The sequence below is a fragment of the Anolis carolinensis genome, chromosome 5, assembly GCF_035594765.1.
Source record: "Anolis carolinensis isolate JA03-04 chromosome 5, rAnoCar3.1.pri, whole genome shotgun sequence".
Classification (NCBI taxonomy): Eukaryota; Metazoa; Chordata; class Lepidosauria; order Squamata; family Dactyloidae; genus Anolis; species Anolis carolinensis.
In genome coordinates, this window is record NC_085845.1 from 11261349 (window position 1) to 11277827 (window position 16479).

General features: G+C 39.1%; 1 protein-coding gene across 1 annotated transcript; it reads right to left on the reverse strand.

Annotated features, from left to right (window-relative positions):
• Positions 1 to 1869: 1869 nt before the first annotated feature.
• Positions 1870 to 15227, reverse strand: suclg1 (succinate-CoA ligase GDP/ADP-forming subunit alpha). The gene is made up of 9 exons (XM_008112181.3): positions 15070 to 15227; positions 9455 to 9558; positions 8571 to 8687; positions 7100 to 7312; positions 6532 to 6589; positions 4979 to 5062; positions 3645 to 3796; positions 2467 to 2655; positions 1870 to 2133 (listed from the first exon to the last, which is right to left on the reverse strand). The coding sequence occupies exons 1-9, from the start codon at positions 15122 to 15124 to the stop codon at positions 2107 to 2109; spliced, it is 999 nt and encodes a 332-aa protein (XP_008110388.1). The 5' UTR covers positions 15125 to 15227; the 3' UTR covers positions 1870 to 2106.
• Between the last annotated feature and the right edge of the window lie 1252 nt (positions 15228 to 16479).

A 16479-nucleotide genomic window follows, 5' to 3' on the forward strand; every position in this document is an offset into this window, starting at 1 on the left:
TGCTGCTACATATATTTTGTTCTTTGTACGATATGTTATGTTGTATGTATTTTACAGTGGTGTGTTTTGATATATGTATTTTATGTTGATGCATTTTGACTGTGTTGTACTCTGCCTCAATCCATTAAAAGGCTGTTATTTATTTATTACATGCATTTATACCCCGCCCTTCTCCCCGAGGGGACTCAGAGCGGCTTACATTCTGCCACGAGGGCCAGGAACAAATATACTATAAAAACAAAACAATTAAAACATGATAAAAACATGATAAAAAGTATACAAAAATTAAAACGCTGCAAAGCAGCGATATTGCACCATCCTCAGTCATTCACTACTGCTACAATTACAGATTTGCGACCCGATTACAACAGCCAATGAGCTTATTCGCTGAATGCCTGGGCACAGAGCCAAGTTTTTAGTTTTCTTCTAAATCCCAGGAGGGATGGGGTTTGCCGGATATGGGGTTTGCTGGGGAGGGAGTTCCACAGCCGAGGAGCCACCACCGAGAAGGCCCTGTCCCTCGTCCCCACCAGCCGCGCCTGCAAGGCAGGTGGGATCGAGAGCAGGGCCTCCCCGGAAGATCTTAAGGTTCTAACGGGCTCATAGGAGGAGATACGTTCGGATAGATAGGCAGGACCAGAACTGTTTAGGGCTTTGTAGGTCAAAACCAGCACTTTGAATTGGGCTCGGTAGCATATCGGCAGCCAGTGGAGCTGGCTTAGCAGGGGGGTTGTACCCTCCCTGTAAGCCGCTCCCGTTATTAACCTGGCTGCCGCCCGCTGCACCAGCTGGAGCTTTCGGGCCGTCTTCAAAGGCAGCCCCACGTAGAGTGCGTTGCAGTAATCCAGCCGGGATGTGACCAGAGCGTGGACCACCGTGGCCAAGTCAGACCTCCCAAGGAATGGGCGCAGCTGGCGCACAAGGCGGAGTTGTGCGAAGGCTCTCCCGGCCACCGCTGAAGCCTGAGGCTCCAGGCTCTGCGATGAGTCCAGGATCACCCCCAGACTGCGAACCTACGTCTTTAGGGGGAGTGCGACCCCGTCCAACACAGGCTGTAACCCTATTCCGTGTTCAGCCTTGCGACTAACCAGGAGGACCTCCGTCTTGTCTGGATTCAATTTCAATTTATTGGCCCTCATCCAGTCCGACAAGGCGGCCAGGACCTGGACAGCCTCCTTAGTAACAGGTGGGAAGGAGTGACAGAGCTGGACATCATCTGTGTACAGATGACATCTTACCCCGAAATTATTGTTGTTGTTATTGTTATTATTATTTATTAAGGGACTCACCAATATTAGACTTAAGTTCTATGCAGCGCAGCAAAATTTAACCATGTATTTGTGTGCAACTGGACCAACTGGATATAACCTGTGGTTGTTACCAATTTCTATACAGCCCACAATCATACATTCAAAATAAAGTTTAAAAACTCACATCATGGGGGAAAGTGCTTTTCCTTTGAAGTAGAGTCTCACTTATCCAACATAAAGGGGCTGGCAGAATGTTGGATATGCAAAAATGTTGGATAATAAGGAGGGATTAAGGAAAATCTATTAAATGTCAAATTACATTATGACTTTACAAATTAAGCGCCAAAACATCATGTTTTACAACAAGTCTGCCACTTGAGTGTGGCCGCACTTGTGTTGTTACTGGGCGTGCTGGCCAGCTGCACATTGCTGCCTAGAGAAGCAGCTGTGGTTCTAGGCGGGAGGCAGACTGTGTTGGATAATACAGAATGTTGGATAAGCAACGGTTGAATAAGTTAGACTACTGTATTTGCAATCTCAAAGCTTCTAGGTATTTTTGGTATTGAACTCTAATTGCTTGCATTAGAATGACTGAAGGGGAAAAAAGAAGGTACAAAGATTCATAGTGGTAGATTTATTCATTTGCTATGATGTACAATCATATCTGAACAAAGGAGCCACTGAAAGAAAAGTTTGTGGCTTTAAAGCTGGAGCCATAAGACTGATGTTGGCTGTATTCAGCAAAGAAAAATGACAAGGAGAAAAGCACAGAGCATGGACGGAAGCAAGGGCTGTGCTGGTACTTCTGTTGGGGCCTGTTTTTTTTCCGACGGCAGCACCTTCTCTTCCTCCCCTTTCACAGCATTTTCCTCTTCTCAAACTCCTTGAGGATTTTTTTAAATAAAAGAAAACAAGGCTTCGTTATAGTCATGACAAGTATTTGCCAGATGCTTCTTTCTCTATATGAATGGGTAATTTCATATCTGCAAATAAACTCTTGTCCTGAATGCTCTCTGCCTTTTCTTAATGGTCCCAACTGATCAGCTCTTGATCAGCAAAAGTAAAAGCACCCCTCTATTCTGCTTTAAGGTCAGACCTCACCTGGAATACTGTGTCCAGTTCTGGGCAACACAATTCAAAGAGGATATTGACACGTTCGTCTCAAAGCTGCTGTAAGACATTCCAGACTAACGCAGCTATAAATCTATTAACTAACCTTGTATATAGTAGATCCCAGCTGAGCAGGAGACATACTGACAATGACACCAGCGTTTTGAAGGGCCATGATTTTCTCTTTTGCGCCACCTTTCCCTCCAGCAATGATAGCCCCCGCGTGGCCCATTCGCCTGCCTGGGGGAGCAGTAACGCCTGCTATAAATGATACAACTGGCTTGGAGTCCTGGCCCTGTGAGGAAAGAGGATTTGTGTCATAAAAGGAAAAGAGAGAAGGCAAGAAATTCAATTACTACAGCAAGTGCAGTTAACTGTATTGGCAGTCAAGAGACAACAAAACTCTACCTAACTAATAGTGAGGCATTGCTCACTATTTTTTCTGAAGATCATGAACAGAAAAAAAAAAAAGAGTACGGATGTGCAATAGACATCCTTCACAGAGCAAAAATGGGTTTTAAAACACAAGGAAATCTTTAAACCAGAAATCTGTGACCAACAGGCCAAATGTGGCCTCAGGGATCACCATAAATTGACAGGTGATGTGAAAGCACATAGGCATACCTGGGCTCCCAGGATCCCAAGTATTTCAAAAATGGATGAAAAAAAATCAAAACACCTTCCAGCATATTTATAGCTCCCAAGTGTTAAAAAGTTGCAAAAATTCCAAAAATGTGTTGTCCTTCTAGATTAGGCATGGGCAAACTTTGGCCCTCCCTCCACATGTTTAGGACTTCAACTCCCATAATTCCTAACAGCTAGTAGGCCGTAAGGAACTGTGAGAGTTGAAGTCCAAAACACCTGGAGGAAGGGCCAAAGTTTGCCCATGCCTGATCTAAATACACTCCGTGGGCAAAGGTATGTTGCAATGTTTTGAGCAAAACTTTTTAAGCACTTTAAAAAATCTGGAATTTTACTAGACGTGGTTAAAACTACCTAGGAGGCCAAGAACTGGCAATCTGTGCAAAATGACAACAAACAGCTTTGCTAAAGTAAGCCATGCTTCTGCAAGGAGTTGTGCAAAAAGCAGCACTTATTTGGACTTATCTTCCCTGTTGTTATGCTATGTATTAGTGAAAATTGTCAAAGCTGTTCCGTGAATGGGAGGGCATCTTTGAATTTAAAACAATGGATTTAGAGTTGAATAAAGGTCAGTGATTTTTTAAAAAACAACTATTTTTTCTTCCTCCTCAAGAACCAAATCTTTTGATCATTTAACCTTACAGAATTGTTTTTCCTTAGGTATTCAGCAGCATCTTCTTCAGCATTTCCGCCAATCTCGCCTATCAGTATAATCCCCTCAGTGTGAGGATCCTTCAAGAAGACTTCCAGACAGTCGATGAAATTTGTTCCATTAAATGGATCTCCACCAATTCCTGAAGCGAGTAAAAAATAATAATAAAATAAAGACCATTAGAGGCAAAAAACGTGCTTCAGAGACACTAGGGACTGCTGGCTATCAAGGTTATATTTTTAAACTCTTGCTTTTACTTCAATGGCAATATCATTTTTGTACTTCCTAACAATTATTTCAGTATATTAAACATTTTCACTGCTATTTAAAAAAACAGTTTTCAGATACATAAAATTAAAAGTAGTTGTATTCTGTTTCAAACAGTCTTACAACCAATAGGTCATTTAACTGGTACTATGTACGCCAGTGGAGAAGGCAGGGGCATTTTATAATCTAAGAGATGGAACTCAGGCATTCCTAACAAAACTTGATGTAAAGTCATTTTGAAATATATTTTCAGATACATTTTTGGAGTGGGGATGGAACAGGGGAGTGAAATGGACATGTCTGGAAGAAGTTTTGAGCCATTTTGCATACTCAAAATGCCAATATGATGTTTACACAATGTTCCGATACTCCCAACAAGCAAGGAAAGAAGCCATAACTACTTTTAGCATCACATATCTCTGAAGGTTTCTTTCATGCTGTGAAGAGAAAGACATCTATCACACCTTGGTTCAGATCCTCTTTGTATGATGCCAAACAGGCATCTTCAGAAGAAAAGGTTACTTGTGAAGCGTCCTGAGATATCTCTAAACAAGAATTGTGCCAAAAGCTCTAATAGGAATCTTTTTATTTACAATGGGCTCTAGGGCAAGGTTTCACAAACCCATCACAGTATTATTATGATTCAGTTGTTAATGGGTCCCAAGCTTCCAGATACCATTTATTTGTTTACCCCACAGAACATGAGAGAAGGGGCCAGAGGTGTTGCCAGATGAGCTTCAGACATCAATGCATGGTGTAGCCCTGAAGGCAATTCAGAGGGGCTGCAACAGTTCCCACTCTTGCAGTGTGTGGGTCTTAAACAGTATTCAGAAGAACCTGGAACTATGATTCCTATAACTAAACTCTGATGACACATCCCAATGGCTATAACATCTTTTGAATAACACCCATTGCAAAGGCTATAGCAGAGGAATTTCAAATGAGCACTACTCCCCAAAAAAAAAAGGCAGAAGGAAAAGTGTATTAGCATTTCTAAGTAATTTCTACAATTTGATGTGTTTTCTTACACATGGACTGAGTCTCTCTCAAAACCCACCAACACAGAAGGATTGTCCCAGTCCAACTTGAGTTGTCTGATGAACAGCTTCATATGTCAATGTGCCAGATCTTGATACAATACCTGAAGGGTAAGGAGGAAAAAAGAGTAGTTGCAGATAAACAGCTTAAATGACAAGCTAGCCTTAATATGTATTCATATCTATGCCACAATGCATATACAGTGAACAGTCTATAAAAATCCACTGTGCTATTCAATTATTCTTACAAGACACTGAACACTTCCTAAGCCAAAATGCAATACAGAGGGCCCTGTTAAACCTGCAGTCCCCGTTGCATCAGCTTTGCTGAAATGGATTTGCACAAGTGGACTAAAACCATTTCAGCAGGAGATGAGACATTCTACAGAAAAGATTTCTGAGCAGTTGGAGCCTATATACTCACTGTACAAGTTTATACACTGTGAGAGAAAAGAAATGAAAACATCCCCAAATATTAATAAGATCTGCTATCATTCCCTGATTTTACAATCGATCAAAGATCCCATAAATAATAGACACAGAACTGTACATCTACTGAAATGCTTTGGATCTGAAACACAGGAAACTTCAAGTTTTCACAATTCTGTTTATATGTTGTCTATGGCAGATGTAGGGCTGAAACAACAATAAGCTTTGACAGTAACAAGTTCAGCAAGTGGGATCTGAAATCCCTTTGATTCTCTTTTTGCCAGGAGGAAATAAATAATAGCATACAACTACGCAACCATCCAAATTCAAATCCCAACTTTCAGGGCTATATTCCAATGGTGGATGTAGGCAAAAGATTGGAATCAAAAATACCAGCATGTTTTAACTGAATGTACTTCCTACCATTATGAAGTTTAGGAGAGGCAATACAGTTAATAGACCTTGTGTAAGTTAATGCTCTTTGATTTTTGAGGAAGGCAAAGGCAAAACTTCTCTAAACAAATTCTGCCAAGAAAACCCTGTGATAGGGTCGTCTCAGGCTTGCCACTAGTTAGAAATGACTTTAAAGCACTTAACAAAAACAACCAGGGTAGAATCATAAAGTTGGAAGTGACCTCATGGGCCATCCATCCCAACCCCTTGCCAAGAAAGAAACCTGTTAGCACTATAAGAACACATCCATCTCCTTAGCCATGCAGTTGCACTTTCTTAGCAATGATCAGATTTAGTTTATACTTGTGTAAGTGAAGCTGTATACTCCTCACACAATTTTCCTGGGTGGTACCTAACTATTTGCTAGTGCACCACGAGTCATAGGGACTGAATAAATTGCCGCAATGTGCTCAACATTGCACAAGAAACTGGCATGAATATCACACAACCACAGCAGCAGCAACTACTGAAAATTCAAAATCATTGCTGGTCTTAACTATCAATTTATTGAATCAATAGGATCTTGAAAGTCAGCAATTATGTACGTTCCAGTGATTCAATAAGTCTACTCTAGATAACACTAACAATTATTTTGGACCTATACTGATACATTAAATGAGCTGCAAATGTGCTACATGATAAATATTTCTGCAGTTTCCAATAAATTCATCAGACTAAACTGAGATCTTACCAACTCTTCCTTTTTTGTGAATGTGTCCAGGCATGATACCAATTTTACATTCTCCAGGCTGAAAAAGAAAATAAGATTAGAAAAGAAAAAGACCTTGATCATATCAGGCTTTCTTTTCTACTCTAGCCCAAAAGCCATTAGGAAATCAAGAGTCTACCCAGTTCAGAATTGCTAAACTTTATAGAAAATTCTGGATTCATTCTAGGTCATACATTCTGCTCTGTGAAGAAATGTTTTGCTCCCACCATGAGCATTTTGCGTACACAGAATACACTGTCAGACTGTGTACAAAAGCAGTGGATTATGCAGATAAGATGTTTTCAAGCCTTGCAGAATGCCACTGGTTGGAAACACCAAGTTCTACACCACATTAATTCATATATCATTGCAGGGAGAAAGCTTTATCTGAAGATGTCTGGTTATCAAGATTACAATCGCAATATATAGACAAGGATCCCACATTGCAAGGTCTTTTAGTCTTCAGTAAAAATCTATAGCCTTTCATGCTCTTAAAAATAATTAAAAGAAAAAGGATACCATTCTGTTTTAATGTCACTTGAGCTCTTACGTTGATAACTCCTGGACAATTTGGGCCCACAAGCCGAGTGTTGTTCTGGCGAAGCAACCTGTGCTTGACACGCACCATGTCCTGTTGAGGAATACCTTCTGTAATGCACACAACAAGGGAGATTTCGGCATCAATGGCTTCATTGATTGCAGCAGCAGCGAATGCCGGTGGCACATATATGACAGAGGCAGAAGCACCCGTTTTTGCTATAGCCTAAAGATTCAAGAACATTAATAAAACTGTGTCATATTAGGGAAATATTCAGCTTGCCATAAGAATATTCATGTCAACAGGACCAATAATTCTCTCTCTCTCTCTCTCTCTCTCTCTCTCTCTCTCTCTCTCTTGCCATCCAAATATTTGTACAGGTTGTATTTCCGAAATGCTTGAGACCAGAAGTTTTTTGAGGTCTGGATTTTTGGGGGATTTTGTGAATACCTGCATTTCCATATATGTACATAATAAGGTATCTTGGAGGTGGGCCCAGATCTAAACAAGAAATTTATATATGTTTCATACGCATAATCTGAAGGTAATTTTATACAATGATTTACATAATTTTGTGCATGAAACATTGTTGGCATATACTGCATTAAATCAAAGCAGTCACTATCGCAGCAACCCATGTGGATGATTTTGGAGTATACTAGATTCTGGAATTCCAGAGAAGGAGTGCTCAATCTGTTATGGTTCTGAGCTATTAGGAAGTCGCTGTATGTTAGACCCATCCTTATGATCTATGAGTTAACCAAGAGGCAGTCACTTACTCAAATACATAGCCCCCATTTTTTATGTTTAAATTTAAATTTTAAATTCGCTATTTCAGCTGATTCAAGTGCTCAGGATGATAAGCAGGCTTTAAGATGCAGATCTCTGACACTGCAAGTTTTCCCAGAAACTTTCCCAAGTTTTGGAATGCTATTAAATTATATTCTATCCTGAAGGTAAAAGCTTTACAAAAACGCTTGCAGCAATGAATAAGTACATGTTATCAAACAACTAAACTTTAGAAGTAAAAGCCAGAAGTTGATAACTCAAAAAACAGCAACTAAAACATTAAACCAAATAAAGTCAATAAAAGGTGAATGTTTGTTTGTTTTTAAAAAAATATCAATTATTTATAAAAGTCACGAAGGAGGGGGCCATGTACATTGCCTGGGGAATGGAATTCAATTAATGTGAGACCATCCAAAATAGTCACCAGTCCAAAGAATATAGTCTCTTGGGACCCAGGTAAGCTTCATATGAACGCAGGCAGTTTTTGAAGTAACTTTGTGCCATACAGTTTAGGGCCTTAAAGGTGAAACACTTTAAGGAGCAACTAATGCAACTGGTACAGAATCCAAACATTTGACTTTGAAAGTATCCTAGAGGCTGCGCTCCCCACCAATCAATCTTTGGATCTGCTATGCCTATGAAACAAGCATTACAATCTACACTTCATGGAACCAAACGTAGTGTCATCACTTACCTCCGACACAGAGTTGAAAACTGGAAGGCCCAAATGAGTTTTTCCCCCTTTGCCCGGTGAAATTCCTCCTACTAAGTTAGTGCCATATTCCAATGCCTGTTGACTGTGAAAGGTGCCCTGCAAGAGAGATACAAATATGACAAAATCCAGATTAGAACAGAAGTGAAATGGTACTGAGCACAAGCCCTACTGAAATAATTTGTCACAACTGAGATACATGTTTATTGTATTGTCATATAAGGAAATACTGATGGAAGAAAGATGGTGAAAGTGTACAGCAATCATTTAAACTGTTATAACTTCAAAAATGTAGCATACTCTTTGGAAAAGACCAAGCATAAAATACTTATTGATTAAATTCACATATGAATTCTGACAGCCAGTAAGTTTTATAGCACTCTTGTAGGAAAGAAAAAAAAAGTTAACTCTGTACTGAAAGAAGAATCACAGATATTTTCCTTGGAAGTAACTCTGCAAATTCAAACCCAAGAAAAATGCAATTTTTCAAAATAAAGTAGCAAATTTACAGAGTAATAGCATTTTGATACTTATTACTCAAGGTCAGCCAAAGAATGTCATGAACTCAAGAAGTACAGAAGGAAAATGGTTTGTCTCAGGACACCCAAGAAGCAAAGAAAATTCTTGACCACTAGATGGCATTATGGCTCATTTGAATTTAAAAGAGCAAGTCCCATTATATATAATGGCATAGTAAAATGGTATCTCTTCATTCCATTTTCACTGTACCCACAGGCAGCATCAGCTTCTATATAAACAAATTATTTATGCAAGTTCAATGACCCCGTTGGGCTCCCTAGACACAGTATGAGAGTCACTTTGCTATGTTATGAGTAAAGGAACCAATTGGTCACTGAAATACATACCTGTTTGCCAGTAAAACCCTGGCAAATGACCTTTGTGTCTTTCGTGATGTAAAGATTCTTCCGTGTTGCTGAATAGGAACAATGCCGTACCCCATTTTTTTGCACTAAAAAAAGAGAGAGGAAAAGATACAAGAAAACATTATACAGTGTTCCCTCACTACTTCGCGGTTCACTTTTCGCGGATTTGCTGTTTCGTGGTTTTTCAATAAACTCACAAAGACTATTATAAATAATAAAAAATGACAATTTACAGCCTAAGGAAGGGAGGAGAAGCCAAAGGGAGAGAAAAGGAGCCCAAGCAGCAACGGGAGGAGAAAGAGGTGATTTATCCACACGACTGGTTAATAAAGACTTAAAATAGTGTATAACTGCTAAAATAATGTATAAATATTAAAATAAATATGGTGTCCCTACTTTGCAGATTTTCACTTATTGCGGGTGGTCCTGGAACTTAACCCCAGCGATAAGTGAGGGAACACTGTACACATACTTTCACTATGCACTTCTATAGTACTCGCAAATTAAACTGAATTGTACATTTTGTCAACTGGTCACTTATCCAAGACAGTTTTCATTGGAGAGAGAGAAGGAAAATAAGAAAGAAAGAGTAATGTAATGCAGTCTAACTTTAGATGGGACTAATTAAGCAAGGTATTAATGTGCATTTTCTACTGGATGAGAGTATAACAAATGTGATAAATCAGTAAAGATAAGCTATGTGCTATGATTTATTATTTAGAAAACACCCTTTAGACCTTAAATAGAACAACACGAATACATGTATATTGCAAGTATATGTTTCATGTTACATATTGTTACTTTGTATATAATTATTTAAAATCGTACTTATACTGTTTCATTACGCTCTAAAAATTATCCCACTCAGTCTTATTAAAATGAAAAAGGGGAAAGAGACTAAAATCTATTTCCACCTTCCAAACCAAAGATATACTAAATGCAAAATTACCTATCTCACTATCGTACTATAGGGAAAAAAAACTTAATTTCCATCATCTAACTTCATTAATATTTTACTGCTCTTCAAATCCCACAAGTATATTCATATTTTCTTTCTTTTTAACATAAGACATAAAAGGTTCCCAATTGTTTTTAAAAAGTGTATATTGAGTTTTTTGAATATGAGAACTTATCCAATAACAGAACATAAACTTGCATAAAACTCAGGTGTTATTCTGACTTTATTATCCCACTCTCAGGTAATTTTCTTCATTTGCAGTGTTTAGAGACTATAAAACAATTATGACTGCTACCAGCTGCCTTTCCTGGATTATATTTTCCACTAGAAACAGATCTTCATGGGGACAATAGTTGTTTTTCGCTTTGAAAAAAGAGGACATGCACCTGAAGCAATACCAAGAATGCAGTTTGCAAGAATAAATCTGAGGCAGCATTGTGTCATTTTGGAAACAAATCCAGCCGCTATGAGCACAAGATGGCAAAGGCAAAATCTCTTAGGGAACAGAGTATTTTGCCAAAGCAAGCAGAAATAATCTGTTAGTACAAACTTCAACTAACTTTCTCAAGAAGAATTAGCTTGTCCCAAGCAAGAAAAGGTTTGCTTTTTGTTCCCTCATTTTGCAAATAGTCCTATTCATAAGTTTGAGTAACAGTTGTCCATTTGTGGCATCTCCTTTAAACTAAAGGTTTGGAATAATTCCCTGCTCTCCAAAGGTTCTTCAGCTGCAGTATGGGATACATAGTTCTCTTCAGGCAGCTTCCTGCAGCCTGCTGGCTGCCTGGAAACAGGAAGAGAAACAAAGCTCAACAGCATGAATGCAGGAAAAAAATGAAACAAGGAGAAAATGGAAACTGTCCAAATTAATTGTAATTCCAAGGACATGTATGCCAAATCCCAAGGAGGCATTTGTTATTACAGCAAAAGAGAAAATTAGAAGAGTTTTTTAAAACGCCAAATGGGATGTGTCCTTTAGCTATAGTTTGGAGTTCAAAGTTCAAAGCTAACTTACAATTGTTGTTAACTGTGTGCCTCAAAAAAGCCAAGTTAGGTATAGCTCATGAAATTTTGATTTCAGATCTCAAGCCTTAGCGATGAAAGATTTGAATTCACACATCTTGAACAAAATAGAAAATAGATACTCATTCTGCGTCCTTCTTGGCTCTTTCTTGAACAGAAGGTTGTAGGCAATGAAATCTTAGCCATTATAGAAAACGATTATGTGTAGAAAGATGCTTCAGGGAAATCATTACAATAGCTAATCTTAAAACTCTCCAGGACTGCAGACAACCATTCTGGCTTGCTAGGGTTTTATTTTTCAAACTGTCAAGTCTTCACATTTTGTGGATGCCACAAAGAACCAGGAGTTCCTATATTTCATAGGGGAAAATTCTAAACTAATCCCACACTGCTACACATTTTAACTGTGTAGAACAAAATGAACAGTTCCAGAAAAGAGGATATGAAATGCATTTTTGTTATTGCTGTTATATGCCTTCTAGCCAGCTTTAAGTTACACTGACTCTAGGAATGAGAGACCTCCAAAAAAACTCTTATTACTGACAACTCTCCTCTGATTTTGAAAACTCTTCTTAGAATCATAGCGTTGGAAGAGACCACATAGGCCATCTCATCCAACTTCCTGCCATGCAGGAAAAGCACAGTCAAAACATCAATGTGAATTGATGCTTTGATTTTGTCTTCTATTGAATCAATCCACTGTAATGCAATCATCCTCTTTTACTAGCACTTTTATTTTTAAGGTATATATACACTACAGAATTAATGCAGTTTGACATCTCTTGAACTGCCATGGCTCAATGTTATAGAATTCTGGGATCTCCAGTGAGTCACCAGCACTCTTTGACAGAGAAGGCTAAAGACCTTTTAAGACTACAACTTCCACTGTTCCATAGCATTGCACCATGGCTGTTAAATTGGTGTCAAGCTGTATTAATTCTACAGTGTAGATACACCCTAAGAGATTTGCCCAAGGTCATCCAGTGTGCTTCCATATACATTTGGATCCTGGCTTTCCAAAATCCTAGTCCAATGTTCAAACCAATACACTCTACTGTCTCCCTTATATTCCAGTTCTAAAATCAAACTCTTGTTTTAATATAGCAACGAAGAAATATGAGAACAGAGAAAAGCAATCTGGGAATGGAATAGGAGTAAAAAGAAGAAATGCTAGGACAGTATTTGCATTCAAGACTGGAAGAGAACCCAGGACTATTAAAAGGAAAAAAAACTGTTACTGTCAGTGGTGCAGGCTGAGTATTCCTTACCCAAAACACTTGGGACCAGAATGTTTCGGATTTCTGAATACTTAACAAAAGATCTTGGGAGATGGGAACCAAATCTATACAGGAAATTCATGTACAGGCAGTCCCTGAGTTACAAACATCTGACTTATGAAAGACTCATATTTAAGAATGGGGGTGAGACAACATGAAGTGAAAGAAATCTACCCTTTGGAAGGCAAATTCACTTCTGAAAGAGTTATCATGGCGAAAAGGTGTCTCCACTGTAGCTTTTTCACCAATCCTTGTTTCCACAACAGGCTAATTTTTTAAAAAATCCAATTATTACAGAGACAGGAAATGAAATGAAATCTTCTGAACCGGCATAGAGACCAAAACAAACATCACAGGGATGTTCATCCTTCCCTACTCTATCCAAAGCATATATATAGCTGGAGCTACATTTTTAAAATGTACCTGTTCCAACTTACAAACAAATTCAACTTAAGAACAAACCTACAGAACCCATCTTGTTCCTAATTTGGGGTCTGTATGATTCATATTCACCTTATACATGTGAATATTATGCACATTTGAAATGGTTTTGTGCATGCACCAACATTTGCATGCACTGAATACAAAGATGTCACCATCTCAGCCACCCATTTGGACAATTTTGGATTTGGGGAGAATTTTGGATGTACAAATTCTGGATAAAAGAGGCTTATCTTATATTGAAATGAAAAGTACCTTCTCACTGCCCTCAAGATTAAGTCAAACTGCAAGAAACGGGGGACAATTCCTACACTAGGAGGCTGCATTCCAATGAATTCTCCTTCTACGCTACACTAATATCTCAGCCACTCCTTGATGAAACCAATGAAGTCCAATTAAGAAAGTTATTACTGACTATGGCTATTTCCTTTTTGTCTTAAAGTACCTGTATGTTTTATACCTTGTTGTTGGCCGCTCTGAATTCCCAACCTGGGAGAAAAGCAGGATATAAATAATAGTAATATTTTATAGAAAAATGCTTTGATATGTAGATTTTATAGAAATACATTTTAATATGTGGATTTGTAGTACTTCAACTGGGAATTTTAAAAAATACTGGTTATATTTAATCCTGTTTTAATGTTTGTATATTTGTATATTTTTAAATGGTTATGCTGATGCTTTTATGTTAAGCTGCTTTGGGGAAGATAAAGTGGGGTATAAATAAATATAATAATACAGTAAAGTCTCACTTATCCAATGTTCTGGATTATCCAATGCATTTTTGTAATCAATGTTTTCAATACATCGTGATATTTTGGTGCTAAATTCATAAATACAGTAATTACTACATAGCATTACTGTGTATTGAACTATTTTTTCAGTAAAAATTGTTGTATAACATGATGTTTTGGTGCTTAATTTGTAAAATCATAACCTAATTTGATGTTTAATAGGCTTTTCCTTAATCTCTCCTTATCCAATATATTCACTTATCCAACGTTCTGCTGGCCCGTTTACGTTGGATAAGCAAGGCTCTACTGAAATTACAATGTTTATCTGTTTTAGTTATTCCATGAAGTGAGAAATAAAATTATTATCATTATTATATAATCCTGATTGTCGAAGCAGATAACCCACATCATCTGCTTTGAACTGGATTATATGAGTCCACACTGCCATATAATCCAGATTATCAAAGCAGATAATCTACATTATCTGCTTTGAACTGGATTCTGAGTCCACATTGCCATATTCCTGCTTCTTAGCAGGGGGTTGGACTAGATGGCCCATGTGGTCTCTTCCAACTCTACTATTCTATGATATAATCCATATTATCAAAGCAGATAATCTACATTATTTGCTTTGAACTGGATTCTGAGTCTTCACTACCATATAATACAGATTATCAGAGCAGATAATCCAGGTTATCTGCTTTGAACTGGATTATGAGTCTACACTGCCATATAATCCAGATTATCAAATACGATAATCCATGTTATCTGCTTTGAACTGGATAATGAGTCTACACTGCCATATAATCCAGATTATCAAAGCAGATAATCCATATCTGCTTTGAACTGGATTATATGAGTCCACATTGCCATAGAATCCAGTTCAAAGCAGATAATCTGGATTTGATATGGCAGTGCTACAGGGGCCTGAGGCAGTGAGTTCATTTGAGGCTGCGAACCTCAGAAACCTCCACCAGGCCTACTCCCAACAGGCCACGGTTGCAATGCTTGGGAAAGTAACTTTCTTAGCCCTACAAAGCGAGCTGTAGTCCTAAATAAGTAACTTTTCCAAAGCTCCAAGGTCGAGGGAGTATTCCCCCCTAGCGTCACATGACGCAAAAGGACCCCAGAAGGTGAGGCCTAGCCTGGGACGAGGCCTTCGCTTACGGAGGATGAGGAGCCGGCGGGCCAGGCCTCGAGCGCCGCTCCCGCAGCCGGACATCCTGGCCTTCCTTCGCCCCGGGTGCCAATGACAAGAGGGCCTCGCCGCCGTCTCAGGATCACTCCTCTCCTCACTGCGCCTGCGCGCGGAGCGGGATTTAGCTGTCTGTGGCCAACGCCTGATTTTTTTTGTACCTTCAGAAAAGAGTGAGCTACGGAGATCGTCATCAAACAATATCTACACATAGGCGTCTGCAGAGGTGCCTGAGATTCCAAACGGGTCCTCCAAAGGACTTCAACTCCCAGAAGCCTCGGCTATCTTGGGCAATTGGTAGGAATTCTGGGAGTTGAAGTCCAAAATTAACCCTGTAGTATCAAAGATTGGGAAACTCCTGCTGTATGGCTCTCTGCCGCCCCTTCCTTGACACAGGGCACTAATGCACAGGCCGTTTCCACACAGGTGAATAAAATCCCACATTTTCAGTTTTGAAATGAACTAAATGGCAGTGTGGACTCAGATAACTCTCAGTGTGGGATTTTCTACCTTGATATTAGGAATTATATGGCTGTGTGGAAGGGCCCTTAGTTAGACCTTAATTTTCTTGAAGAGTTTTAGGTAGAAAGGCCTTTTCTCTGAGGATGAGAGAGTGTGACTAACTCAGAGTCGCCCAGTGGATTTCCATGGAAAATTGGGGATTTAAAGGCTTTGTTTTCCTTTGGGGCTGAGAGAATGTGACTAACTCAGAGTCACCCAGTGGGTTTCCATGACCGTTTAAACCCAGATCTCTTTATGAGAGATAATATGGTATAGTGGTTTGAATGCAGGACCATGACTCTGGAGGCCAGGGTTGGATTCCTCGTTTGGGCATGGATTCCCTTGGGCAAGTCACACACTCTCAGCCCCAGATAGGGTCGCTTTTGGGTTGCCGTACATCAAGAGCAACTCGGAGGCACACAACGACAGACTTCCTTATTGGATTGCTGTGAGTTTTTCGGGCTGTATTGTTTATTTATTTAAAGTATTTCTATTTATGGTATTGTAAATTAAGTTAAATTAGCCTCCCCGTATTAAGCGGTACCTAGAATTCTCTACTCACAGACACAACTGTTTTCAATCTGCTTAAGTGCACAGCAAGCTAGGCTATTAACATCAGGAACTTAACCCCGACTCAGGCTTCGAACAAATAACCTCTCAGTCAGTAGTGATTTATTGCTGCTGGCTACTAACCAGCTGTACCACAGCCCGGCTCTGTATGGCCATGTTCCAGCAACATTCTCTCCTGACATTTCACCTGCATCTTGTTGGATTATGGTTGTATGTGTATGAAATGTAAATCAAGTGTTTCTACTGTTTTGCAAGAGTGTGTGTTTCAGTAATGAAACAGTTAACAGCAGGCTAGTTTTGACTGACAGCCT

Coding starts and splice junctions, on each gene's coding strand:
- suclg1 (XM_008112181.3), bottom strand. CDS start 15,124: ATGTCCGGCTGCGGGAGCGGCGCTCGAGGCCTGGCCCGCCGGCTCCTC. Junction 6,590..7,099: donor ATTGTCCAGGAGTTATCAAC/GTAAGAGCTCAA, acceptor TTTCTTTTTCAG/CCTGGAGAATGTAAAATTGG. Junction 2,656..3,644: donor ACCTAAGGAAAAACAATTCT/GTAAGGTTAAAT, acceptor CTTTCCTCACAG/GGCCAGGACTCCAAGCCAGT.